Here is a 26476-nt window from a genome sequence, read left to right as displayed (position 1 = left end):
AGTGGTTTGAAGAATAATGAATGCAGCTGTATCACTAGTCACAGCTGTATCTACCAATAATCCTTAAAGCCAGCTCTATCCATTCCTGTGTTCACTGAGGTTTACTCCAGCGAGTAACCTATGTAAGTAGCACTTGTATCATTGCATCTGACAGCTTCCCAAAAATTTTTGCTTTTTCTGTTCTTGCCATTCCTAAAATCTTCTTAGCCATAATTATTCTTTTATTGACTTACCCAACTCTTGTCACAGCTTTGACCGTTTTGTCCTTGACCAGCATGTTTACTGCGTATTTTATCTTGGCTAACTGCTTTTCCACGTAATTTATATTTGTTTCAATACTGATTATTTTTGTGCCAACTCCTTGCTTCCTGAACAAAGCTAAATTGTCACATTGCTTAGACAACATTTTAATGAGATTCTTTCCAACAGCTTTTATGCATCTGCCAATTAAAAAGGCTACTGGGAACTGGGTCATGCTATATGAACTAATTTTGTTGCTTTAATCATTTACAATTTTTTTCTGGTTGACTAGCTTAGTCAACCAACCCATTTTAAGTTTAATATAACCCATAGATTGGTTCTTTTATGAGGATGGGGAAAGCGACAAAAACATTAAGTGTAATATATTTAGTGGTGCTTGATATGTAAAAAAATGGAAAGTATGGATGATACATCCTATTGTAAATATTTTTATATTAGCCTCCTCCTTTTGGGTCTAGACTTAAATGAGTTCTCTCCACTCACTGCACTGTCTTTTGTGTTGTGTACTTTCTGCATAAACTTCCACTAAGTTTTGGTCTTCACCATCCCATTTTCCCATGATTTCCTGGGAATTCCTTCAGGTATTTCCATATGTACTGCTTCTCTTACCAAGTGTTCCTCATTTCTTCTCATTACAAGTTCTAACCATCTTAATCTTCAAGATCTCAAAGACTTGGCTTAATACAGAAGAAAAAGGCAATTATTGTAATGGTAATTCTTGGCCATTCCTTTGTACCCTGGTGATAAAGCTAAACAGCATTGGTTTGTATTCCATAGTACTAATATGTTTTAATAGATTTGTTTTTAAATGACAAATTTTTAATTTGTATTTTTCATAGCTAATAAACCTGAGGTCTTAACATTAGGATAAGACTTTTTGCACCAGCTGGAAAAACAATAAAAAATTGTAAATGCAAGGAATCTGTGGCATCTGGCATCTGATACATAGTTGAAGTAGAAGCGAATCAGAGACCATGCTTGAACCTAGCGACGGATTAGTCTTTCTTCAACCGCCTTGGAGAGCAGAGAACGGACGATCACTTGCTCTCTTCTTACCCAAGCCTGTGTTGTCTTTCTCTGTTTATCATGGATTCTCCTATCCAGCCTCCGAAGTCTTGTGAGTGTCAATGTACTTGTCCCAGCCTTCCAGGGTTCCCATGTTCATGCTGCCTGGCTTCCTCTAGGACAGTTAACTTGCAGATGTGCTTCTAGGCCTATTCCTACCACTATTTACAAAGGTTTGTCATCTCCAACCATGATGGTTCATCATTTACTGAACACTGATTTAGGAAGTCATCTTGTTCTTGGAGCTATATGTATAACAATAGGTTAAAAATATTGCCAATTGTCAGCAACCACAACAGGGTTGTAGTGCCTTGCACTGATACATGGTATCAGTTTGGCCACAAACTAATTTGCATGTCTTATTTTCATCCATTTCTCTGATCTCTTACTGCCTGAATGTCCAATTTTGCTGCTCACTTCAAAGCAAACTCTTAGGGTGATCTCTTATTTTGTTGATATCATAAGGCTCTCTTGCTTATAGCTTGGAAGTAGCACATAATTGAATTTTGGCTATTGCTAGTATCTTGGACTGCTCTAAATACACCTGCTGTACAGCTCAGAACTTTCAGAATTGGACCAGATTCAAGGGTAGTATAATCACTATTCACTACCTACGTCTTAAGTTTAGTTAAGGTTCAAATCACAAAATAATTTCAGTGCAAATTATTTTATTATTTATTTTTGCAATAATAATTATTCCTTAAAACATTTCCTGTCTCACTAAGCTGATCATAGAGGATCAAGAGTATCACAAGGAATAACCAACATACGCACGCCGCTCTCTACTAATGCTTTAGGCGTGACCCTTAAGGCCCCCCTCACTCCCACCCTCTCCAACACCTTACCTTCATCCCCCACCCCCAAACCCCCACATTACAAGCACTTGCAGACAGCCCAGGATCTCTTTCTTCACCTGCTTACACTATATGTATAAAAAAGTAAATAAGTAAAAGGCAAAAGAAATTCAACAATGAAAAATACAATAGTGAAGTAATGATTCATTCCCCACCCACCCTAATCCCCTTAGCCAGTACCAAATTACACTATTGTATAAAATTGAACTGATTTCCACTTTAACTTTTGGATACAAAGGTTGCTCTTTAGTGCAAAATGATAGTTAATGCCCTATTCACAATAAACTCATAGGTGTTGTAAAGTTTAGAGATTTCCACCAATTATCCGGTAACAAGAATGGAATCCCTAATACCCCTTAAAAGTCTGCTATTCAATAGTGGTGGAGGGAGGCCAAAGAGAGAAATAACACTGGGCATAAAAGAGATTGGCTCAATCACTAAGGGGGCATTGACTAGCTTTTAAATTTTTTTGCTACCACTGGTGTTAGTGTGAAGGTCTGTGTTGTTCTCAATCTCTTCAGTAGTACACAACCAAATCTAACATAACTTTTAAGATACCAGACTGTTAGAGCCTCTGCTATTTTTTTTTTATTTTAATTTTTACACAGGCCATCACCCTAAAACCACCCCCTTCCATTTCTGTGCATACATTCCACATATACTTTATCACGGAGTCAGTAAACAAATAAAATGCTTGTTACCTGCCATTTTTTAACATTATTCACAATATCACTCTAATAGAAAATGTCATTCTTCTCTTCAATAAATTGAAATAATAGCTCTGACACAAATTATAGGAAGGCATGGAGGATATGACAAATGGATTTCTATCCTTCATCATCAACATATCTTTTACTATTATTATCATTATTATTTAATATATGTTAACAGTTCTAACCAAGAGCTGTATGAACTAGATGAAAGACAATAAAGACCATAATAACACAGGAGTGAAACTTTTTCTTACAGTAAATTTTTTTTCATTTGTTTTAACCTGAAGGAGGGCATTCAAACATTACTTCACCTTTTTACAATTGCTTAATAGAATTGGATGACAATAATTTGGCTATTTAACGTAACGTTAGGGGCAAGTCCAATCCTGAGTCATAAAGCTTCTTAGCAAGGTGAAGCTGAGGAAGGTCAAAGTGCTTAGATGGGTTCTGGTAGAACCTGCAACCTAATATAATGCTCCTACCTGACCAGGTTAGCTACCAAACACACACAACCACTTCACCAATCTCAATTTGCAACATCAAGCTGTTAGCAAATGATGCTCAGGAAAGCTTAGAAAAAGAAATTACAAGTATGATATGCTCGCTGTCTTATCATAGCAAAACGCACAAGAGAAGCGAGCTTCCCTGGGCTTTTATTCTTATTTTTTTAATTAGCACACTAATGCTGGGGGCTTGCTCCTAACACACAACAATAGTCATGCCAGGGTTGTGACTCTTCTTACCACTAGGATCATCATCATAACAACTCTGCATTATATACATATCAGTCAAACTTATAAAGGAATATACCTGTCATCAATAATATTTCACTAGGCAAACAACATCAGCATATACAATCTACTATATTCAGCATATCACTCCATCAATCCTTGCCTGCAAGATCTATAATCTGGATTAGAATTGATCAAGCTAACAAACAAGAATAAAAATAAATAATTACACATTACATAATAATTCACTAGGACAAATAAATTCCCTGCAACAAACTGGTCTAGCAGTAGTTATTTAATTATGGGAAGAAAAAGGAGGTTGGGACAGTTAAGATATTATTTAATCAGGTTGGGTTCCCAATCACAGCATCTCCACATTGACTTTCCTTTCAAGTCCTTCAAAAAATCATTATTTTACCTTTGAGAATATCAACACACAAAAAACTAAATTGTATGGTACATTTTTACATTGTTTACCCAAAGAGAATGTCTCAAATAATAAACAAAGGTGTTGTAGACAATACTATACAACACAAATTCAAAATTCTTCAAAATACCATTCACTTTAAACAGCCATGCTGATATCCACCCAGGTTCACTTCTATCATTCAAAATAAGTAGTATCTCCTCGAACTGGATTCAGCAACAACAGCATGACTTGGTGTGGAGATGCAGTGTTACAGGGATACCAACAATGCTGATTACTGAGACACTATTGTCTTTAAATTACCTAGCTATTTGGGAAGTTTCTTCTATGTGTCACTCAAGAGTATGCATGACTCCTAAAACTGCTAAAGCTAACCAGTATAGTGTCTTATGCTTCAAATTTGCTGAGGTAATTCTTAGCAAGTTTTGTTTAGGGAATATATTTTTGTATCACCAAAATCCCTTTCTGGCTCTATAATTAAGTACATAGTTAACAAAGAAAGGTAATACATCAAACCATCCAGGCTACTTGGGAAATGGTTTGACATAAAGGTTTTTATGTGCATTTCACGCAAAATAAAATTGTTAAGTGGACTGGTAACTAATAAACATAAATGCTCTGTGCTCTTTATGTGAACCAAGTCAAAATAACAATAAAAATAATAAAAGGAAGGTAGGAAGAAAGGAAGAATGAATTACAACTAAAACATTCTTGGGGAAGTTTGTACTGCATATGGAAAAACTAACAGGAAACACATCATCACATGTCGACTAGTAAGGACTTAAGAAGCCTACTTACATAACAAGAGAAGGGAAAAATGAACTTGCCAGGAAACTTCCTTTCAACATCACAAAATTTTTAACTGCATTAATGAAAAGCATTTTCCTGTCAAGCAAAAACATGAACCAAACACCAATATTCTGTTTAGTCAAACCAAACTTCAAAATCTTGATGATGTAATAATAAAATTATAATAATAATGAAACTAATTTTTGTCCAAAATGGCTTGAATCACAAGAATAAAGTTTTGCATGAATAAACTCTTCTTGACAATCGTTTTGCAACTACTTAAAAGCTTTGCTGATGGCCATGTGTTCACCTTTGCCGACTTGCTCTCCACGAGTCTAGGTGAAAACAATGCACTTTATGGTGAATGTGTGCTCATGTGATAACGCAGGATAAATATAAATAGTATTTGTATAGCAACAGTTATGATCTAGGGACTTTACAACACATATGTACACAACATATCCCTAGGAACCCCAGCCTGGCCTCACCACCACCAGCCATAGACAGATGACACCATCATCACACATGGATAAGGCTAAGGTGCTGCACCAATGTGTGCCCACCACACCACAAGGCAGGGGCATAGGGAGGGGGCCAGGCCACGGTACCCGCATACACTGCTTCACTATTTCCACACGTTACTATGGCCGGGTATCTAGCGCTGCTCCCGCATCCAAGAGTGGAGGCCCTGACCCCCCCGCCGCCGTATCTCCCAGTGCTGATAATAACCCACTACTGCTGTTGCTACTGACTGCAGTAGTATCTGATGGGCACGACGATTGTTGCTCCTGAGGGGTTGAGCAACTACCACAATCACCATCCGAGGATAAAGTGTTGTTACCCATGGCAGGTGTGGTGGTAGCATTGCTACTACTGTTGGTTGGACTAGCACTAGTCTCAGGGTCACCTAACTGACTACAGCTGGATGTGGTAGTGGTAGTAGTAGTAGTGGTGGTGGTTGCAGTGGTAATGGAGGCGGTGGTGGTGGTGGTAGAGGCAGCTGAGGATTCACTTTCTGGGTGGAGCTTCAATGCCACTACTAAGTCTTTCAATACTTCTGTTTCCTTTTCATCAATAAGTCTGAATCTTTCATTGAAGAGTATAAAATGTGCAAAGATACAGTTGAGATGTGCATGTAAATTCAGCAATACCATTTCACGGAAGTGACTGTGGTATAGATGCGCCAACACGTGAAACAGCAACCTATGTATCTTCTTAACTATCGATTCAAATGATACAGGGAAATCGTTTTCTGAAAAAGAAAATAACTAAGTGTAAGTATAGCTTCAGTCAATCTACAATTTTTAGGCAGCAACAGACTCAATGTATGATCAGGATACAAGAGTAATTACGTTATCATAAAAATACATTGCAGGACTTTCCAATAAAAGAAATATATGGTATGAACCAAACTCGAATACATACTACAGTATTTACATTATTTATAACTTGAAATCTCTGAGAATCGCTATAGAAAATAGCAAGGAACTCGGACAGTTGATTATATCAACTTTGGGGTGTGCTCATAATACCACAGCGTTTTAGAAATTAAAGTATAGGAAAGAACAGTATTGTACAACTAAATTGTGAAAAAGTGGAATGCATCCTTCAATCTAAACAGAGCAACAGTGAATTTTACATGTAATGAAAAATTTGCAATTGTATATTTAAAACATTAAATTTTCTTTTTTAGGTATACAAATACTTACCAAACTTGGTGGGAAAGATGGACTCGTCATTAATAGTTTTTTGCGTGAAGGTCATGACATAATCTACATACTGAGGTGCAGCCACTCTAGTCTTCTTCCCCTTCTCATCAAACCACAAATACTGTCGCGTAGTAGGTCCTGTCATGTCTGGACAACCACTCATCGTGCAGTATTCAATTACTGTTCCATACAGTAAGTTGATGTGTTGAAAGAAGTCAATTGCTGAAATTAAAATAAAAAATTAGTTGACTATACTCTGAAAACATTTAAGTTGTCTCATTCCTTTCTACAACTCCATTCATTATTCTTTCCTCCTTTTCCCATCTACACTGAATATCTTACAACAAAAACTTAATCAATTGGTAGTAAACTTTTAACTTCAAATATACTTGTAGGGTCCCACACGTACCCACACACCATCCATCTTACCACGCCATCCATCTTACTTGGTCGGCTATCCTCCTCACAACAAGCATCTCTGTGCTCCAAACGCATGCAATACTAGAAACAGCATGTATCACTATTACCAATTGCAATACAATGTCAACATTTCAGCTATATGTATCATAACTTCATTTGTGTCTCATACATCAATTTATATACATCTTTCCATCCTCCAACAAACAGCTGATTGTACTGTGACCTCTGTTTTGTTCACCTCGTGTCAGGCACTACATTTCCGCTCACAAGAGCTACTGACCTGTCTGTTTGTCTGAATAAATCAATAAGTTCATAGATCAGCTTTTTACTCATGCCTTCGCTACATTGGTGATCACGGTGATCAGCCCAGCCAGCCCCAATGATGCCATCCTCTCCAGCGATACTGTCGCTGCCGCTTCTATATGTCTGACCCCATTCACACCCCACAACCCAGAAGCTTGGTTCTTCAGGGTGGAGACAACCTTCTGATTGAAGAAAATTAACTCCTCAGAACGCAAAGCAGACAGTGTCCTTGAATTCCTGCCAGACAACGTTTTCCAGCAAGTTGCAGGATGGCTTGCAAAACTGCAAACCCATCACCTTCGAATCACTGAAGGATCAACTGAAATTATCCTTCAGCATGCCACCTGCCCTAAGAGCCAAGAAATTCCAGAACAAATGTGGGGACAGCTATAGGAGGTGAGCGGCCATCACGTCTACAAGCAGTTGCGGCGGCTCATAATGCTTCCATGCTATAGACAGCCAACTTGAGTCAACCCTAAACCCTGTTAGAGAGGTCCTCCTCACAAAAGTACCATCTGCCAAACAGTGGCAGCCATACCCAATGCCTCCACCATACTCACTGATTGAAGAATTCCTAAAATTGGTCGATGCAGTACACACAGTCCACAAGACAGCAGAGCCCACCCAACCACCCATAGCAGCAGCAGTCAACCAACAAGATATCTGACAGTGACCCTGAGGAACCGGCCACCCCATCCACAAACAGCTTCCCCAAACAACTCATCAAAGGGAAGACCAAACAGAAGACTACCCACCAGACGGAATGTGTTTCTTCCATTGGAAATTCAGGAAAAAAAGCCCGAAAATTTAATAAAGGCAGCCTGTTTTCAAAATACATGCAAGTGGGTCACAGATCAATTAAACGGCAGCAATGAGCACACAGTTGCCTCGGTTCAGAAGCAGTTCCTGCTTACCGCTCTTTCTTCCAGATACAAACACAAGGGCTCCATGTGTTTCTTCATCAGGACAAAAGGTCAAACAGAATTTCTCATCGATTCAATACTGGGGCATGCAAATAATTTGTGCCAGCCAGCCTGCACGAATGACTGAAGCCCACCCTACCCACCAACCTCCACATATCCACCACCAACAGATCACCACTCAAAATGTATGGGAAGCTGAATAAAAATGTGTCATTTCACGGGAAAGACTACAGTAGGCAGATGTGACAGGAGCATCCTCCCTAAAAGACACAAACTGCTAGTGGACACAGCATCAAAACAACTGATCCCAAAAACAATTCCTGTATAATCTCATCTATAGCTACACAAACCACCCACCACCACATCGTCACCACAACAGCAGACGACAAATAGGCCCCATAGCAGCAGCTACCCTACCACCGGTAATACGTGGACTTCTACAAGACTACCAAGAGGTTTTCAAAGATGACTTGCAGCACGACTTAATCAAACCAGCAAAACACAACATCCAGCACCACATAGAAACAGAAGGCCCCTCAGCCCACTCACACTTCACATACAGTTAGCCTCAAACTCGCCTACGCCAAACAAGTGTTCAAGGAAATCGAGATTGTAGTTATATGCTAAAAGGCTCCAAGCCCATAGGCATCCCTCTTTCAAATGGTAAACAAACCCAACGGAACATGGCACCCATGTGGAGACTACCAGTAGCTAAACGTTAAAACGAAGTCAAGACGGATGGATGCCTGTTGCCGAACATAGCAGACATAATCAACCAAATGAACGAGCAAAGATCTTCACCAAAGTAGACCTGCTGTAGGAATACTTCCAAGTTCCAGTAGCGATGGAAGATATATAAAAGACCGCGATCATCAGCCCCTTCTCCACCTACACATTCAAATACAGCTGTTTTGGCATTCAGACCACAGGCGCAATCTTCCAAAGACTTATGAATGAACTCCGTGGGCTACATTGACGACAACATATTTAGCCCCAACCTCAAGCAACATCTTAAGGACATCAAAAGGGTGCTGCAAATACTTCAAGACACCAGACTCGTTGTAAGGGAAGACTAAGTGCAAATGGGCAAAGAAAATGGTGGAATTCTTGGGACATCAAGTAAGCCCAGACGGCATTAAACCCCTACCAGAGAAAGCAAAAGCAATTACCATTATCATTCATATTAATGTTCACATGCATTATGATGTCAGCATTTCAGCTATATATATGTATCATAAATTCATTTGTGTCTTGTACACTGATTTATATACATTTTCCTATCCTTCAACAAAGCACCTCAGCGGCGTGGTTGGTATGGTATTAGCGTTCCACCTCCGTGGTCGCGGGTTCGATTCTCGGCCATTCCATTGAGGAGTGAGAGATGTGTATTTCTGGTGATAGAAGTTCACTCTCGACGTGGTTCGGAAGTCACGTAAAGCCGTTGGTCCCGTTGCTGAATAACCACTGGTTCCATGCAACGTAAAAGCACCATACAAACAAACCATCCTTCAACAAACACAGTTGATTTTACTGTAAAATCTGTTTTGTTCGCCTTGTGTCTGGCACTACATTTCCAGTCTGCTTGTTGTCTGAATAAGACAGTAAGTTTGCAGATGCAGCTTCTTACTCACGCCCTTGCTACATGCTCATCGTATAAAAATGACATTCTGCTTTAGCAGATTATTGTTCTTATTATAAGTTACAAATTATTTTTTTTAATATAACCAAATCTGTTTCACAAAGATTAGTAAATACATTATGATTCAGATAACTGCTGGAAGATATTAATTTTGCCCAGCTTCCAGAAGTTGGCCAAACTGAAGAACCTTCATGGTACCCAGTACCTGAAGTCCTTCACACCTCTACATATAAAAGAAAATTATTATTTGAAGTGAACTGCATGAAAGTATGTAAGAATGTGGATATTATTCAAGAGGATATTTAGTGAAACATAGGAAACGGATGAAAACAGGAATAAGTGCAAGAACTTAACAGAATAGGATTTTCTACTAGGAAGAATAAAGTAAGAGAAAGGTTAATGAGCATATATAACATCTCAAAATAAAAGATACATATAAAGATATTTTGTCCGGTCCAAATACATTTCTGAACTGATGGGATAAGCATTTTGAAAATTAGTTTAATGTGAAGGCTAGAAGAAAGGTAGATCCAGATGACATAATCGTGGAAGGGTTTAGTATAATTTTGTGAATACTTGTTGAAATGACTACTGAAGATGTAGAGAGAGAAATTATGAAGCTAAAGAATGGAAAGACACAGGAAGTGATTACAAGAGGCCATGATAACAGTAGCAAAAGTGGGACTGAGTGGCTGACCATGGGCTGTAAGGTATGTTTGAATAAGAGAAAAAGGTTCTGAAGGAATGGTTGTGAGGAATAATATTGTTTCGTATGGTTTAAAAGTGATGAAAAATGTAAAAGAGATGACAGAGTTGGCAGGACCACACAGTTTAAACAAGAATGTGAGTGAATAAAGTTTTTTCATGAAGGTCATGTGAAAAGCTTGAAAGTAATGGGAAAAATGATGTGGAATATGTGTATGGAAACTAGAAAAAGCTAAAAAAAGAAGTGATACTGAAGCAATATGGAGTACTGAGGATGTGTGGTAACATGTAAGTTGCAGAGAGAAGACAGTTTTTATGATGAGCACGCAATGTACAAAAGTTTTTAACATAATGACTGTTATTTCTCAATGGCAATTACACATCTATGTGGATACGGTGAAACCAAAAGTTTTAGAAGGTTAGGTTAGATTATTCAAAGTACTGTAGGCTCATAGTTGTGAAACAAGAAAATGAGTGTGAAATGGCGAATAATTCAAAATACTGTACAAACTGAGGATAACAAATAAACCTTGCAAAAATCAGTGAAAGAATTTGAAAGAAAGTGAGATCAATAACAATTTGGCAAACAAAGACAAAAGGTGGATGAAGCAATGAATGTTAATAAAAATGGTGGAATAATGTAAAGGGTTGAGTGGTACGATAAAACAGAATTGGGCCACAGATATATCAAACAAGGAAGGCAGTAGGATGTGTGCAAAAGACTGAGAAGAGACTTCGAGTACTTTAGGGAGCCAAGGGTGGGGGGATCTTTCAGCCTACTCTTGTGAGGAGTGAATACTGAATGCAGCTGAATGAATATAAGTTTTATAATCTGAGAGGAGTCTTTTCATACTTTTGTGTTGTACAAAGACCTAAAATGGTGAGAAGTGTTGGAATACATTGAGTGGTAAAATTATTACAAAAGAAGAAAGGATTTATATATGTAGAGTCTTTGGGATGGTAGATCACGTGGAGAGAATGGAAGATGATAGTTTTGTTAGAACTACACAAGTCGAAAGCGCTGGACAGCTGGATTGAAAGAAGTACTAAATACTGGAAAGGAAGGGCCTCTAACGAGTGTAAGAAAGGCAGAAGTGAACCGTGCAGTTTTTACTTGGGCTTGATGCACTGCTGATGAGCATCTACAGACATGAAGTAGGCAGTTTTTTTACTGCACAAAGGGTTTCATCAACAATTTAGTAATAAAATATGAATGTCATCAAGGACCTTGTGGTTTTTCTCTGCTACTACCCATCCCATTTTTACATTAGACAAAATGGAATTAACAATAGCCCAAAACGGTGAGAACCATGAGCTAATAATCAATCCTTCCCAAAATGCACTTGAGGAGAATGATTGCGCTTAAATGAAACGAGAAGCGCTAGCTATACTGGAAAAAAACAAAGGAATAAACACCGGTGAAGCATGAGAAGCGTAAAACCAAAATTCGATGTAGAGAAGTTGGCTGATAATTCATAAAGTAGACAGCAACTAACTGCGTGCGATGGACGATGCTGCTGGTCTAACCTAGACCACGGCAGCGAGAGATGCTAATGCGTTTACGTAAGAATATAAAGTGTTTATGATGCAAGCTGATAGCTCAAGGGCTTGCTCTTAAAACTTCAAAATTCGTCATAACAGATAACATTTATTTCAAAATTCGTCATAACAGATAACATTCATAAATGCTATATAGACTACTGAGGCTATAATGTCTTTCAAACAACCCCCCCCCCTTTTTTTTTTATTCCTTAAGCGTCTTCTAACAAATATTAGACGAAATTCATGTTTTCAACACAAACTAGCAATGACACTTTTGGCGCCATAGTTGATTTACGTAAACTGTCATTAAATGTACGTATATCTCCGCTACCAGAGGGAGCACGCAACTAAATACTATTGCAGATTATCAAGGTCTCAGAACGTGACAATGGCGTCGTCTTTGTTGAAAATACCAACGGCTTCCTTGAAGAAACAATTGCCATTTCTTCACGTAAGTACAGCTTTCCTACTTCCGACAAAGCGTCCCGAGATAATTAACCTCAATACCTTCTTTTGTTTTACAAGGATATAGTGACAATCCCATTTATACAAAATAAATAATGCTAATCGCGTAAACTGTATTTCTAATATTTCTTGAAACACGAGAAGTCTAAGGAAAAGTCACTGGTGGGCTGTTACAGTTTCCCGCATGACCCCCAGAATTGATCTAATGTGGTTCGCCATAGGCTAAAATTAACGTCATTAAATATAGGCCCAAACATACCACGAGAGTGCCGCTCAAGGTCACAGAGCTATCACATCATACCTAATAACTCAGGTCTCTTGTACACTACCAACAAAAGCTCGAACTTATCCAATGAATGAGAATAATAGAAGACTGTTACGGGGTTCTTTGGTGTGGTCGTGATGCAGGAGGCGGGGAGGGAGGGGGGTTGCCACTGGAGGACTTCAAGGTCGCCTGGTGCCGCAACCCTTCTCTCTATTATGTTCCTTTAACCGTTACGCCGTAGCAACCTTGGTAGAATGCCTCTCTAACGCTCATGTTTCCAGCTCATTCTGTCTACTAGACTCAACAACCAACCGCCCACCAACCCCCTACTACAGTTCTCGGATTTACATTTTCGTCGATTCCTCTCTGGCTTTTTCAAGTATCTTTTTATATATTTTAAAGCTGCCAGTGCGTTGAAGGTGACAAAAAAAAAAAAATCGAATAAATCCCTTTTTCTTCGTTTCCTTTTTATATTTAATAGAGCACATCTTTCTTCGACTATTACGCGTGTACAAAAACAATCGTGGATCCGCGTCCAAATGTATTCACTGTGCAAAGTTTCTCCCAGTCCTGGAAAACAATGAACTGAAATCCAAGAAAGATGAACTGACATTATATTTGAAAAAAAAAAAAAAAAAGTCTGAAATCATCGCAAACTCGAATGAGTTCTTGCCTGGCCCTTAACCCACCACACGACACAACTGCAGTGAACTTTATTACAAGAGACCACCTAAAGTGAAGATCGTACAAGAGGAAAGCAAATTTTTAAAAAATGACTAAACACTCCTCTATTCTGCAGGAGCTACAATATAGACGAGGAAACACTAAAAGACAATATTTTAAATATATAAGAAGACCCTTATTTTGAAAACGTACAAAGGCCCGCCAGAGAAGGAATCACCCCCGTGGGGGGGCCTGCACCTTCATAAAACCAAAGTGAAACAAGTGACTTCTTGAAATACCAGACCTGGATGAGTAACATAACCACTTGCCGGAGAGGCAATCAAAGCAAAACATTTTTCAAAAATTAATTAACAACGACAAACATTAAAAAATAATGATTATTATTAAGCTAAATGCAAAATATGCCCGGCAGGGGGTAGCGCCGTCAGTGGACCTTATGCGGCGCACTGTAGGCACTATTAAAGGTTCTCTGCAGCGTCCCTCCGGCCCCTAGCTGTCACGCCTTTTCATTTCTTTTAGCGTATCTCCGTTCACATTCTCTCTTCCTTCACTATAAGGCTGCCGTTGTCACCATATTCTTCGCCATCTGGCAGCTGGATATTATCCACAGAAGAAACATCCAAAAACGAAAATCTAAATAGCACAGTTTTATCAATTTCCTTTACCTACGGGAAATCTTTTTTCCTTCCTTCTGTTAAATTTCATGCTCACTTATTTTCTATTACCGGCAAATAATCAGATAATATACAAATTAACTTTCGTAACGCACAAATCAAAATCGGCATTATCACAGACGTGAATAACACCACGCTGATATCGGACAATTCTTTACTGCGTTTCATCATTAGCAATGAAGACAAAAGAATACCCTTCTTTGATTCCTCTGTCCCTTAATCATGACATCCCCAGGGGCCGAAGGCTCGCTGCAAAGAACCTAAGTAATGCCTACAGTGCACCGCATGAGGTGCACTATCGGCACTACTCCCTTACTGGAACAGTAGCTTATTATACAAATTAAAATATTAATGCCAGGGTTCCAGTTAGGAATATATAACTACAACTGATAAAATGTGCGTCCGTTAGTCTGTAACGGATAGTACATATATAGTATCAAAAGCATTTGTCAAATGACTGCTCCCATCAACCTCCTCTACTCTGGATTTCACATCATTCCTTAGAGTCCCCCAGTGCTACAGAATAATTCCGTTGAATGGATAGTCTGTATATCCATTAGATGACAAGCCTTTAGGCATTACGTTTCATGGTGCCATGGTAGAACGAGATTTGGACTTGGGACCATTTTTATTTCCCCTAACATAAATATTTTATATAAAAAAAAATATACAACATCTGCAGGCCACTGCAACTGGTTAGGTTATTTCAGGAGTTTTCCCTAAAGTTTGAATGTAAACTTCGTGGCCAGGAGATGAAACGTTTCTATACATCTTCCAGATTTCAGTAAATTCACAAGCTTAGCTCTTTTGTGTGTGTGTGTAGAACTCACTCTCTTAGGCGGTATTACGTAATTACTTAAACAATCATGAATTAAATCGCTATTTTTAACAAGTTGTCTTCAACGTCCTTGTGAATGAATTATACGTCATTCCCTCTTTTATGCAGTTTTATGCGAACCTTACGGAAACATTGTGAACGATACAATTCACCATCAAAGGAATGAACAAAGGTTAAAAACGTTTTCATGATTATTGCACTTGCATTTTAGGATACCGCAAGGACAAATATTAACTAGTGAAAAATGAGCTGAAGTTCCTGTACAGTGTACAATACAATCAAGGCCAACGAAAATAGAAACTTCAATCACGGCCCGTTGGTGGCCTGGCCTATATGGTTGTCAAAAGCACGATCTTGGCTCAGTTTAACCTTAAATAGAATTAAAAATACCAAGGCTAGAGGGCCGCAGTTTGGTAAGTTTGATGATTGAAGGGTGGATGATCAACGTACCAATTTGCAGCCCTGAGCCTCAGTAGATTTTAAGATGTGAGGGCGGACAGAAAAAAAAGGGGGACATTTCGTTTTTAGGAGATGAAGAAAAAGGTGAAAGAAATCCATCTTATTTCGATGTACAAGAACGAAAATAACTAAACCGAAGCCAGCAATGAGCTACGCAATGCACAGACCGAGTTGAAGTCGCCTATATAGCTCGGTATTCATATATGCTCAGCCTGTGCTGCGAGAGCTCACTCACAGTTACAGACGAATGTCACACGATACCCTTACATCTATGATGAAAGTCACTTCAATTCTTATGCTTTCGACGTATGACCGAAGTCTATATCAAATAACCTGATAAGAGATGAAATCCTCCCAGGTTATAATGGCAATTGTATAATTTAAATGTTGACTGGCTTACTTCTTTTAGGGAGAGGAGCATAGCAGATAAGTCAAAATATGAAAGATCTATATATGGGGAACAAGAAATGAGAGATGCCAAATTTAATTCTCAAAAAGAAGTAGGATAATTCGATCAAAGAACACGAACACTAATTGTCACTATAAAAACTAGATACTACCTAACAAAAATTATCTTTCACTGGTCGTATAGTAGGCAAGTAGGTACCTCTGAATGACGTAAATAAACAAAAAAGAGCCGATGATCCCAACGGTATTCCTTCGCGGACTGAATGAAGGGGAAGGACAAGGCAAACGGGTGATTCGTAATGCAAACAGGACAGACCAGACATCTATCTCTCCAGAAAAAGGAGTGCCCGCCCATGCACGGGCAAAGACCAGTTCCGGGAGATGGTATCCCGGGCCACACCTACACATGACCCCACGCAACGGCTCTCTCTCTCTCTCTCTCTCTCTCTCTCTCTCTCTCTTTTACAAGGCACTTGTCCATAAAAAGGCACTTCCTGGATATTACACAGGCTACATTCTAATCGTTATAAGATAAACATATCATTGCAACATCAAACTACGAGCGTAGCTTGTAAAAATTAGTTTTATACTGTGCTGAAAATTTTCAGGTAGAAGTTAATTTCTTTTAAGCATTCTTCACAACACAAGAGAACACACCAATCTGTTTCGTAAGTCTCTTTCCGGGACAATAAATTACAAAGTTAACGTTTGTGACAAAGAATACGGATATTTAACTGTGTTGGGATGACGGATAGATTGTATGTGATTTAAGCCAAAGGGCCTCAGCGCTGAAAGGAAAACTGAGAGAGTAGAAAAGTCTGAAAAGTGTAACGAGAGGAAAGCCTCAAAGCAGTTGCATTATGATTCGGGAGAGGGTTGAGGAAAGGAAGATGGAAGAAAGAGAATACGAACGGAGGTACAGTAAAAGGAATGAAAAGGGCTGCAGGTAGGGATCGAAGGGATGCTGCAAATAAACTTTGGTAATGCCTACAATACACCGTATTAGGTGCACTGGCAGCGCTAACCCCCTCCGGGGTTGTGTTGGGGTCAAACTTTGAAGTAAAGTACATACCTCGGATGGAACAAACAAACACACACACACAACCTGTTATAGTTACTTTCTGTTTTCGGGCGACAAGGAAAAGCGGGTAATTCAACCCTTAAACAACTCTGCCGTATAATTCCAACTACATCTCCGTCAGTACTACCGTAAACTACAATACAGATGTTGAGAAGCCTAGATTTAAATGTGATATTCAATGAAAAATATTAGCCGCCACCTAGAATCGTATCGCCACTAAAATGATTTCACTACCAAAGCGATTCACAAAAGCTTGAAATACTATTTGAAATGCAATGCCACACTCATTGAGAATATGGTATGATTTTATTCTTAAAAAAGCTTTTACAATATAAGTGTATTTCCACATAAATAAGTAGGACTATCTTTTTTTTTTCTCCTTCAAAAAAATCAAACCAACAGTTACGGAAAATGAGGTCATCTCTTCAAATGCAGAAGCCAAAGCCAAGCTTTGAGAAACTGGGCAACACTGAATAATGACGCCAAGGCTTTTAGAAAGACGGCAGTTCTTTTCTATTTCGGCAACAAGGCGGCCTCCCCCAAGAATAATGGAGCAATTCTTCGATACCCAATATTTACTGGTCTGCGAAAGGTAGTCATGGATGTCCATTATGCATGATGTAGTGGACAGCAGGACATATCTGACAAAAATGTAATGGTTGGGAGCGAAAGAAAAGCTTTTGAGTTGGTTCGCATTTTTTTCCAAAAATGGAAAAATCATGGTACGGAGTTTAGAGTGCTGCTTATTTCCGCAGAAACAGTCGGACACGAAATCAATCCATGACGTAGGCAGTCGTTTCCACCTTCCGGACTTCAAAGATAATAATAAGAGAAATAAAATTGTTCATCATTCCCTTCCGTACAGCGTCGGCAAACAAAATACACGCGATGGCGAAAGTCGATATCAGACACATGTCGCAAAAAGGCCTCTGAACTTTTGACGTTTTTGTGGTCACCCCAGGAAAAGCAGTCATTCTTCCCCAGCGACCATTCCTATTGATGGCGAGTCTTACTTTCCATATATTTTCAGTTAACTGAGCATCCCGACAAAATTTTTGGAGGCATGACATTTCGCTGCAAGTCAATACCAGTGCATGAAAAGTGGACTCCAAAAGTCGTTGGACAAAACCAATCGCCACAAATGTCGCAAATAAATAAATAAGTGGGGGGGGGGGGGGGGGGGCATTCACACTATTAAGTAACACGCCATGACGATAATAAATACCCACAATCTTTTCCAACAACACTAAGGAAAACCGAACAAACATGGACTACGACGTATGCTAAAAACCCAAAAACGTTAATATTGTTACTATTTCCGTAAAGGCGCCTCGCATACGAAAACATGTAATTCAAAGGCAAAGACTACAAGCTGATTTTCCTAACATAGCAACCTCACAAGGGAGGTGTACTTATACTCGAACTCTGTCCATAGCACAGCAACTGAACCCATCCCCCTAGAGCTCTGCTTTGGAGGGCAATATGAAATTGACGCTTGAAGCCAAGTACTGGAATCCGAGGGAGTATTCAGCGCTCATTTCTGCTTTGGAGGATTTTCGGATCGGGGGACTAGGCCGTATTACTCTAACATCTTTTCGAGAAACAATGACGCTCGTACCGTTACATGTGGTGAATAGCCTCCAATTAGTGCTATTCCTATCAAAATGTACCGCTCGCTATGAGCCACAGCGTGGGAAACGGTTAGGAAACGAGAACGGCCCGTTTCCGTGACAATAAGAAACGAGAACGGTTCGTCTCCGTCACAATAGAAATACTTTAGAAATAAACCACATCACTTTTGGTCCATTCAGATATTGAGCGCGACAAGGACTTTCGAAAACTATCAGTGCCAACTGCAAACACAAATGATGTCCTGAAGAGTGAATGTACTCTATAATTAGTGAGAGTATCTTTTCAAGAAAAAGGCACGTCTAGAGAGAGAAAGAGAGAGAGAGAATACGAGGAGGTGAGGTTTAGTACATCAAGGGTGTGGTTGGAAACCAAACCTAATTCACCGTCGCAAACGCTTCGCATAACGATAGTACTTTGCTACTGAAAATTCCCTTTGACAAGAGAGTCTTAACCCCACTTCTCTTCTCAGAAACACACGATCAAAGAACACACTACCTGTGATTACGAATAGCGAAGAGGAGAGAAAAAAAATTGTTTCTTCGTTGAAGGTACCAACGATTAAACATACCTCATTTCTAGTTCTGAAGGGGAGCGTCTCAACTCGATTTTGTAAGACATACGCGTTTACATCGACATCGAGTCATTTCCATTACTTCCTCAAAAGTATCGTCTTTGCCTTACATCGACACGCACTGCATAACCGACTAGGCTTGGGATGTGGCAGAAGGATCGGAGATGTGGTGGTTTCTATCGAAAGGAAAGTTGCCGGTATCAAGTAACCGAAGAACAACAACAAAAACAACACCACCTCCTCCTCCTGTCACTGAGGGTTCGCCACAACAATTTAAAGTCATTTGTTTGTCTGGCATTAAATGGACAATCATTAACGACTAGCACTGTAAAGGTTTTTTTTCTTACTGTGAACATCAGCATATGCACGAAAGTTTTTATTTGGTTCCAGGTCAAAGCAAATGTTTTTGATGGGCATAGCTGAAACGCTCGTTTCAATTTGCTATTCAAATAAAGATATTTACAGTAAACTTAGAAAGAAAGAAGAAAGTTATTTTCGCTAAGATCCTAAAAACAGGATGTGCCTCAATCCAGTTTAGTCTACCCGTGAAACGTTAGAGCTTACTGCTGTAAGTATACTGTTTTAGAAATCTTTTTTTCCTGAGACACCTTGTGTATACACAATACAGACTACCTCCTCATTTTATCCATAAAGATATACTTCATTATTATCATGATGGCATTCTTCCCGAATCCAGAAAGAAGCGATCATCATTAACGAAGCTGAAGGCGTTAGGACGAGACAGCCAGGCCGTGACGAACAAGGAAGTGGCCGCGTAAAACGCGATCTCCGAGAACAATCGGAACCACTTAAATGTAACGCCGTGCAAATAACACACACACACACACACACCAGGTTGTTACGTGCAAATGACTGCCGAGAATCGAGTTTCTTAAAAGCCAGCCGGGAAACTTTTTATTATTCTTTTTAATCTACGTTTTTGAAAAACCTATTCGCGCGGGGGGGGGGGGGTTTCGTCACGTTCCTCCTTAAACATACGCTCTTAGTTTTTGGAACTGATGGTAATAAGATTCTGGGTTACTTGTTTACTCGAAGGATCTCAAGTCATCTAACTTTCAATAGCCTGGTGGATTAAGTACCATAAATAGAGAGAGAGAGAGAGAGAGAGGAGAGAGAGAGAGAGAGAGAGAGAGAGAGAGAAGGATAAAACTACAGGGCCATAGCGTGACATCCAACAGAGGGCAGACTTCCTGATGTCACGAAAACCAATACCTAGCGTATTTTCATATCTTGCAGGTCACTCGAACGAAGCCTGGATCTCCTACCACCACACGCATTAACCTGAACTCTTGCGCCGAGAAACTATGAACGCATATTATGTATTTTTGTAAAATATAAAGCTACAAAAGTGACGCGTCCTCCTTCCCACCGAAAACCACAGCAAAATATAACACGTCAATCAAAATCATATCCATGGAAAAACTCGCGTAGGATGAGGGGAAAAATGTTTTTATCTTAAGGCCAATGACTTAGAATATTCTCGTCTCATTATGAATACCGAGTAGTTCATACGGTGATACTCAACCGTCATATAATTATGTTGTAACGTTCTTTCTTTTCTTCATAAGAACAAGAGCAATTAAAATGATTGACGCTCAAATCCACGTTTACAATTGCCAACTTCAAAACAGTAAACGAACGGTTCTTTATCACAACTATATAACAATGTTAAATAATTGGTACACGGTAAAATGAGTTGTCATGATTCGTTTTCCATGTGACACATTCTTTCTTTGTGTGTTCTCAGAATGGTATTGTCACTGTCGGTAAGGAACATACATAAACTACCTATCTATCCATCTATCTATATAGATCCATTTCTATTATGATGATGGTAGAGCAAACACCAGAGATGAATTTAATGCGGAATTTATTAAGAACGTTTGCAATAATTAGGAATTTATTAACACCGTTAGCAATAATTCATTTTCCCCAAAACTTAACATTTTCTGTTTTTACTGGCACAAATTTGCCTACACCTCCGCGGCTAAGTCCTGAGGTTCAGTGGTTCACATTCGGGTAATTTATTAAAAAGGTTTGACGGGTTTAAATTTTGGCTGCATTGCCTGTGCTTGTAACCCCATTGTAATTTAAAATAAAAAACTATATTATTTCCAAATATCTTTGGGTTTCCTGCAGAAAGTATCTGGAAACCTGAAAAATATGCTTTTATACAGACATAAATTGTCATTTAATGACAGAGATGTGACTGAAAAGTCAAGATGTTTCCTGTGGTCTCTTTTTCGACATATTCCAACTTCAGCTTAGTTTACATCACGATAATATTCCGACTTCAGTTTAGTTTACATCACGGTAATAATTTATTTATGTATCTTGATGTGAAAAAAAAGATCTGAACTGAGGTATTTATCTATCTATTTACAGAACAAGAAATACGGGACTTCAGAGTAATACTCACATGGCAATGCATGACTGAAATCAAGTGTTCGATAAGCAGCTTGATATGGAACTAGAAGACATTCTGCATTTAAATTATTAGCTGAACATCCATTTCTTTATCAACTTAGATAATCATAAATCTTTGTCACAAAATTCCTACTTTTTGTCTCAACTTTCACGACCCACGAATGAAGACTTACGTCATCGATGGACAATTCTACTGAAGTATTGCGGTCCTCTTAAAGTGGTTAAAAATAAGCTGGTTAATTCGCCGGAATGGTGCGCCATTAAGCATAATTCCCATTCGAAATAAGCCCCGCCCCCTTGCGAACAAAAAGGATGAACGAAAGACCTTGACTCGTAGCATTCTCTCCATCATAGTGAATGAATTTCTGGTTTCGACTTTGTCGTGTCCTTCCACAACTGGATGAAACTGGGGAAAATGGTATCCACTAAGTGCCTCCAGTCCGGCGAGATAGCAGTCTTTAATTAGAGGGGGGGGGGGGGGGGGGGGGGGGGCATACTAAGAAGGATAAACAGTCTCGTTTCCACCAGTCACAAAAATAAAAATCAGTTTCCATTTAAATAAAAGCTACAATCATTCCTAGGCAACCCCTCTCTCTCTCTAAAGAGAGAGAGAGAGAAAGAAAGACGTAACTAAGGGTTTAATAATTCTCTCAAACTTCCGAAAATATTCCCATAAATAAAAGTACATTTGTATTTAAGCGGTCTCTCTTTATACCGTTTTGAACTGCTAGACAAGCGAGGTATGTACTACAATCTTGCGGTCAAGAATATAAATAAAAATCAGCATTTGACATGCGATGCAGGCCGAACCCTTCGGTTTAAAGGCATTTAAAGAGATAGGATTAAAGACCAAGTCATTTTACACTCGGTAAAAGTTTTTCCAGACCACTGCTGACAGTAATAACAGATTAGCAACACAAAAGGACAGTAGAGCCAAGGTTTTATGAATAAAGAGCTCAGCATTAAAGGGGCAGCTCACCCTTAAGCCCCATCATGGATCGCAAGGAGAATGATCTGGACTAGACACTTTGGCTATCTCTAATGATGCCTTCAACCCAAAGCCATTACTGGAAGAGAATGCTGAACAGGGCAAAGCATTAGATACAGGTAGAGTAGGAAGATGAAGGGCGCTGGAATCATAATAGAAGAGCTGCCTGAAACATGAGAGGTGAAGAGTGTTGTTGCCAGTAGCAGAGCATCTGAGAGAAGTGGGGCTCTAGTAGCAGAGCATCTGAGAGAAGTGGGGCTCCAGTAGCAGAGCATCTGAGAGAAGTGGGGTTCCAATAGCAGAGCATCTGAGAGAAGTGGGGTTCTAGTAGCAGAGCATCTGAGAGAAGCGAGGTTCCAGTAGCAGAGCGTCTGAGAGAAGTGGGGTTCCAGTAGCAGAGCATCTGAGAGAAGTGGGGTTCCAGTAGCAGAGCATCTGAGAGAAGTGGGGTTCCAGTAGCAGAGCATCTGAGAGAAGTGGGGTTCCAGTAGCAGAGCATCTGAGAGCCAGTGTTCCAATAAGCAGTGAGCATCTGAGAGAAGTGGGGTTCAAGTATCAGAGCATCTGAGAGAAGTGGGGTTCCAGTAGCAGAGCATCTGAGAGAAGTGGGGTTCTAATAGCAGAGCATCTGAGAGAATTGGGTTTCCAGTAGCAGAGCATCTGAGAGAAGGGAGGTTCCAGTAGCAGAGCGTCTGAGAGAAGTGGGGTTCCAAGAGCAGAGCGTCTGAGAGAAGTAGGGTTCCAGTATCAGAGCATCTGAGAGAAGTGGGGTTCTAATAGCAGAGCATCTGAGAGAATTGGCTTTCCAGTAGCAGAGCATCTGAGAGAAGTGAGGTTCCAGTAGCAGAGCATCTGAGAGAAGTGGGGTTCCAATAGCAGAGCATCTGAGAGAATTGGCTTTCCAGTAGCAGAGCATCTGAGAGAAGTGAGGTTCCAGTAGCAGAGCATCTGAGAGAAGTGAGGTTCCAGTAGCAGAGCATCTGAGAGAAGTGAGGTTCCAGTAGCAGAGCATCTGAGAGAAGCAAGGTTCCAGTATCAGAGCATCTGAGAGAAGCGGGGTTCCAGTAGCAGAGCATCTGAGAGAAGCGGGGTTCCAGTAGCAGAGCATCTGAGAGAATTGAGGTTCCAGTACCAGAGCATCTGAGAGAAGCGGGGTTCCAGTAGCAGAGCATCTGAGAGAGTGCAGAGCGAGCATCTCAGAAAGCGGGGTTCCAGTACCAGAGCATCTGAGAGAAGCGGGGTTCCAGAGCAGAGCATCTGAGAGAAGCGTTGGGGCCAGTAGCACAGCATCTGAGAGAAGCGTTCAGTAGCAGAGATCGAGAGAAGCGGGGTTCCAGTACCAGAGCATCTGAGAGAAGCGGGGTTCCAGTAGCAGAGCATCTGAGAGAATTGAGGTTCCAGTGGCAGAGCATCTGAGAGAAGCGGGGTTCCAGTGGCAGAGCATCTGAGAGAAGCGGGGGTTCCAGTAGCAGAGCATCTGAGAGAATTGAGGTTCCAGTACCAGAGCATCTGAGAGAAGCGAGGTTACGGTAGCAGAGCATCTGAGAGAAGTGGGGTTCCAGTAGCAGAGCATCTGAGAGAAGTGGGGTTCCAGTAGCATAGCATCTGAGAGAAAGTGAAGGTTCCCAGTAGCAATAGCATCCTGAGAAGAAGTGGGGTTTCCAGTAGCATAGCATCTAGAGAGAAGTGGGGTTTCCAGTAGGCATAGCATCTGAGAGAAGTGCTGTTCCAGTTGGCATAGCATTGAAGAAGTGAGGTTCCAGTACAAGAGCTATTCTGAGAGAACGTGAGGTATCTTCCAGTAGCAGAGCATCCTGAAGAGAACGATGAGGTTTCCAGTAGCAAGAGTCATCTGAGAGACGTGAGGTTCCTAGTAGCAGAGCGATCTGAGGAGACGTGAGGTTCCAGTAGCAGAGATCTGAGAGACTGAGGTTCCAGTAGCAGAGCTTAAGGAGACTGAAGGTTCCAGTAGCAGAGCATCTGAGAGACGTGAGGTTCCAGTAGCAGAGCATCTGAGAGACGTGAGGTTCCAGTAGCAAGCATACACGGTTATCAAACATTCGTGACGGAACACAGTGGAAATATGTTTCGCTAATAACAAATATCTCCCTGAAATCAAAACGTCAGATCCTGCGAGAGGTGGCGCTCTAGAGGGGAACATCGAGAAAGAGCCATTTAGAGATTTTCACGGGGAAAAAAAGTACCTTTATTTAAGCAGTCCACCTCAATCCGTATGACTGGCAACAATAAGTAACTATATATATATATATATACATATATATATATATATATAAATACCATATATTATATATCTATATATATATAGTCTGTGCTTGTTGTGTAAAAAATAAGAAACTGACAAACAGTAAAGGCTAGAAATGCGAAAGGAATATCCAAAGCGTGAAGGAGGTGCCGTCACCAAGAAAGGAGCCCCATCAAACTCGTATCTACGACTTTTTTTGACTTCCCCACCCCCCACACCCCACAGTCACTCCCCCCCCCCCCACCACACCTTCTTATATAAGGAAAGAATCAGGTAATAGAAACAAAGCATTTCCTGCTACTATAACCTTCACACATTAAGATATCTTCCTGGATAGACAACAGATTAAGAGAGCGTGTAGTGCCATGTACTTTAGTCTTGACAACTCTATCGAGTTGACCGAGCTTCTTGGATTCCAAGGAGCTGTAACATCGTTATTGTGCTGAGAGATCTACGGGAATTCCCTTTTCAGCAAATAAAGAAAGCTGACTTCAGGTGAACGTGTTCCTGGTATGACACGAACAAAACTAGACTTGAAAAGGAAGTGTAGCCAAAGTGGACAGAATATTCAAAATGACGAACGTCTATAAAATGACTAAAGAATACTGGATCAACGTCATAATGACGATGGCAATGTCTAACAATTATGAATTATATAATTAACTCATGCAAAAGTACGAGAAGATAATCTACTTCTTGACTCGCATATCTTCAGACAAAGCTACACCTAAAACAAGCATTCACTCAGTGAAACCTTGAAACTTCATAGCATCAATCAGTTTCATATTCTAAAACGACAATGACAACGGTGAGACCCACGATCCAACAACAATTTACTGCCCAGGCAGAAACACACAAACAAACTAGTATTTCATCAGATCTCCAACAAAAACAAGTATTAATTACAAAGAAAAAAGCCCGCGAAATTCAGTGGCAACAGTTACATTTTCCGAAATTAGAATATTTGAGAAAAACTCGAAGAAATTCGCGAGACCGGATGCAAACGCTGCATGACAACCCAGTGTGCTCTGTGTCGCCATACTAGATTTCCCCAGTTGATGGATGGCGACAGCATCGCCATGACCGTCATCGACGGACCGAAAACACTTATAACAAAGTTCTTGGAGATTTTATTGATGAAAAAAAATTTAAAATGCAAAATAATCTTAATCTGTCTTCTTGACGAGTGAGGGGCTCGGCTCTGTTGATGACGCATACTTGACTCATGTCAAATAACAACTTTAAAGGAACTGATATTGTAATTAAAACAATTAGAAGTTCTTTTGGCGTTTTTCTGAGAATATGAATACCGGGATAACAATGGGGTAATCTACTTGAATGTATGCTGTAATGAATAACACTACAAAGCTGTACAACATCCTTAAATAGTTATTAAAGAACCGGTTGTCCTGATAATCCAAATGGCACCATGGGAATGTGAAGCCTCGGAAACAGACTTAGTCACTGCAAGAAAAACATTTCTGTCTATAAACTTTCCTTCTTAATTGACGACAGACCAAGATACGTTCCAGAATTTGAGACACTCAAGAGGGTGGCAAAAAATGCCACATTCTTCTGAGCCAATCAAAAGGATACCGAAATCGTAGACTCATTGAACC

General features: G+C 39.9%; 2 protein-coding genes across 9 annotated transcripts in view; one reads left to right on the top strand and one right to left on the bottom strand.

Annotated features, from left to right (window-relative positions):
• Window positions 1-7282, top strand: part of LOC135219314 (kelch domain-containing protein 10-like) — a 95471-nt gene extending 88189 nt beyond the window's left edge. The window contains exon 9 of the mRNA XM_064255980.1: window positions 6534-7282. The gene's annotated coding sequence lies outside the window, so the exon portion shown is untranslated. The remainder of the gene's footprint in view (window positions 1-6533) is intronic.
• Window positions 1978-26476, bottom strand: part of LOC135219313 (MOB kinase activator-like 2) — a 376693-nt gene continuing 352194 nt past the window's right edge. For all 8 annotated transcript variants that reach the window (XM_064255978.1, XM_064255976.1, XM_064255977.1 and 5 more), the window contains 2 exons: window positions 6550-6771; window positions 1978-6092 (listed from right to left, as the gene is read on the bottom strand). In XM_064255978.1, the coding sequence (XP_064112048.1) occupies window positions 5482-6092; window positions 6550-6771 (833 nt within the window). In that variant the 3' untranslated portion in view covers window positions 1978-5481. The remainder of the gene's footprint in view (window positions 6093-6549; window positions 6772-26476) is intronic.

The sequence above is a fragment of the Macrobrachium nipponense genome, chromosome 1 (genome assembly GCF_015104395.2).
Source record: "Macrobrachium nipponense isolate FS-2020 chromosome 1, ASM1510439v2, whole genome shotgun sequence".
Classification (NCBI taxonomy): Eukaryota; Metazoa; Arthropoda; class Malacostraca; order Decapoda; family Palaemonidae; genus Macrobrachium; species Macrobrachium nipponense.
This window is presented reverse-complemented; position numbering and strand designations above follow the sequence as displayed.